Source organism: Manis javanica, chromosome X, assembly GCF_040802235.1.
Source record: "Manis javanica isolate MJ-LG chromosome X, MJ_LKY, whole genome shotgun sequence".
NCBI classification, from domain to species: Eukaryota; Metazoa; Chordata; class Mammalia; order Pholidota; family Manidae; genus Manis; species Manis javanica.
In genome coordinates, this window is record NC_133174.1 from 41,903,031 (window position 1) to 41,905,857 (window position 2,827).

The 2,827-nt window shown below is 40.6% G+C and overlaps 1 protein-coding gene across 1 annotated transcript; it reads left to right on the forward strand.

Annotated features, from left to right (window-relative positions):
* Positions 1-561: 561 nt before the first annotated feature.
* LOC108396230 (ATP synthase-coupling factor 6, mitochondrial-like) lies at positions 562-884 on the forward strand. Its single transcript, XM_073228170.1, is given in 2 exon segments — positions 562-700; positions 703-884. Coding segments are annotated over 2 exon segments (321 nt in total).
* The last annotated feature ends 1,943 nt before the right edge of the window (positions 885-2,827 follow it).

Genomic DNA, 2,827 nt, shown 5'->3' on the forward strand with positions numbered 1-2,827 from the left:
TTGGTTAGTCATGTTTGGATTGTTACAAAAGGGAGGACAAACTGCATCTAGTTTTAAGACAGGTTTGAGTTGTTCTGCCTCACTTATTTATGGCAGTATGCCTGGAACAGTTGGTCCCATAATACTGCTTTCATTTCCGGAATTGCTGTTTTGATCAATATTTTGGATTATGTTATTTATTAAAAGTGAATCAATCTTAAATACATAAGATTTCCCATATATGAACCCAATCACCAACATCATAACTGCAAAAATAAGTGCGGGAATTGGCCGGGGCCAGCTATGAGGTTTCCTGGCTTTCGGGATGCCTCCTCGTGCCTGGACCTTGTCAAACAGCATGAGCAGCATGGCCCCCGCCAAGAGAGAACAATTGATGGTCAAGTTGGGTATGTTTAGGGATAGATGTGAGTGGTGATCAAAGGTTGGTTGGGGTAATGGACAGTTTGCATGCAACTAAAGGATATCTTGTGCAGGTCTTCAGGAGGAATGGAGCTGCTAGAGGACAATTTAAGTGGTGGGGCAGGGACAGCTCCTAAGTGAGTGCTAAGTCACAGAATCACTATGATTCTTCAGAGGCTCTTCAGGTTCTCCTGTCTCATCCAGTCTGCAGTCTCAGTCCATTTGAGGAGGAACATTGGTGTTGCAGCAGTGGCATTTAAGGAAATTGATCCTACACAGAAACTCTTCTTGGATAAGATTAGAGATACAGAACTAAGTGACAGTCATCTGGAGGACCTGTTGATACTGGTCCAGAGTATCAGCAGGACCTGGAGAGGGAGCTTTTTAAGAGTAAGCAAATGTATGGTAAAGGAGACATGGCTACATTCCCTAACTTCAAATTAGAAGATCACAAATTTAAAGTCATTGAAAAACCCCAGGCCTGAACATATGTATAAAATTTACTTGATAATTTATTCTAGATTAGTTGTACCATTGATCATAAGTATCAGAATAAACATAACATTTCACACAAATACACAAAAGAATGCAGGGGGAGCTTTGGGCAAGTAAATTGGGAATACAGTTGGGGGTTTGGAAGATGACTTGGGGTACAGATGGGGAGACTATGGGAAGATAGTGAATGTTTAGAGACAGAGTTTGGTCTCCTGTAAGGTAGTCTAAGTAGAAGACTTGTTAACTGTCATAATATAGTACAATATGCTGATGAATGGCCTCCCCAAAATGTCCATGTCCTAATCCCTGAAACCTGTGAATACTACCTTACATGACAAAAAAAAAAAAGGATTGCAGGATTATTAAATTAAGGATTTTGCCACGGGGAGATTATTGTGGATTATCTGAATGGAATCTAATTGTAACCACAAGTGTCCTTCTTATAAGGCACAGGCGGATTTGTCAGACAGAAAAGGAGAAGGCAGTGAGACCATGGTGGAGAGATTGCAGTGCAGCCACAGGCCAAGAAATACTGGCAGCAGAAGCTGGAAGAGGCAACATATTCTCCTCTAGAGTCTCTAGGGAGAATATAGCGCTACTGACACCTTGATTTTGGTCCAGTGAAACTGATTTTGGACTTCTGGCCCCCAGAACTGTAAAGGAATAGATTTCTTATATTTTAAGTCATCAAATTTGTGGTAATTAGTTACAGCAGCCACAGGACACTAATACGGATTTTTGGCACCCGGATGTGGGATGCTACTGTGTCTTAGTCTGCTTGGGCTGTCATAACAGAATACCATAGACTGAATGCATTAAACAATAGAAATTAATTTTCTCAAAATAAATTTTCCTTTTATTACTGAATAGTATTCTGTCCAATGACCTTTCACTTTTCCCCAAATCACCCAGTGCTGGCTCCTCCATTATAGCTCATTATAGCCCCCTAAAAAGTTCTGGAAGCTAGAAGTTCAAGATCAAGTTACCCTCTGGGTTGGTTTCTGATGAGAGATGTCTTCCTGACTTTCAGAAGGCTGCTTCTTGCTGTATCCTCACATGGCCTTTCCTTTGTGCACATGCACTTCTGGTGTCTCTTCCTCTTCTTATAAGGACACCATTCCTATTGGATTAGGGCCCCACCCTTATGACCTAAGTTAACTTTAGTTACCTCCTTAAAGGCCGTATTTCCGAGTACAGTCCTATTGGGGGTTAGTACTTCAACATATGAATTTCAGGGCAGGGGACAAAATTCAGTCCATAGCGTGTAACAAATATCTAAAAATGTTGAAGTGACTTTGGGATTGGATAGAGGGGTAGAGCCTGGAAGAATTTTGAGTCACGTGGTAGAAAAAGCCTAGGTTGCCTTGAACAGACCATTGGTAAGGATATGAATGTTAAAATCACTGTCCGTGAAGGCTGAGAAGGAAGTGAGGAGCATATTATTGGAAACTGGATAAAAGAAGATCCTTATTATATAGTTACAGAAAATTTATCTGAATTGTGTCCTACAGTTGTGTCTATAACTCTTGTCCTATGCCTGTTTCACCATTGTATTTTGAGAATAGATAACACGTTTCCTAGTTTCAGAGGTCCAGAGATGGAGAGGAATTTTGCCTCAGGATGGATTGTACCCATAGTCTCACTCAATAAAATCACCTGATTTAGGTTATTAAGATGATGAGATTTGGAACTTTCAGGCCGATGATATTAAAGTGAGATTTTTGAACTTGGGTTGATGCTGTAATGGGCTGAAACTTTGAGGGGTATTGGGATGAGGTACTTGTGCTTTATACATGGGATAGTTGTGTATCTTTGAGGGCCAAAGGGTGTACTGTTGTAGGCTGAATGATGCCCGCCCAAAATATGCACACCTTAATCCCCAGAACCTGTGAATGTACCTAAATTGGAAAAAAAAAAGAATAAAAGAAAAAGA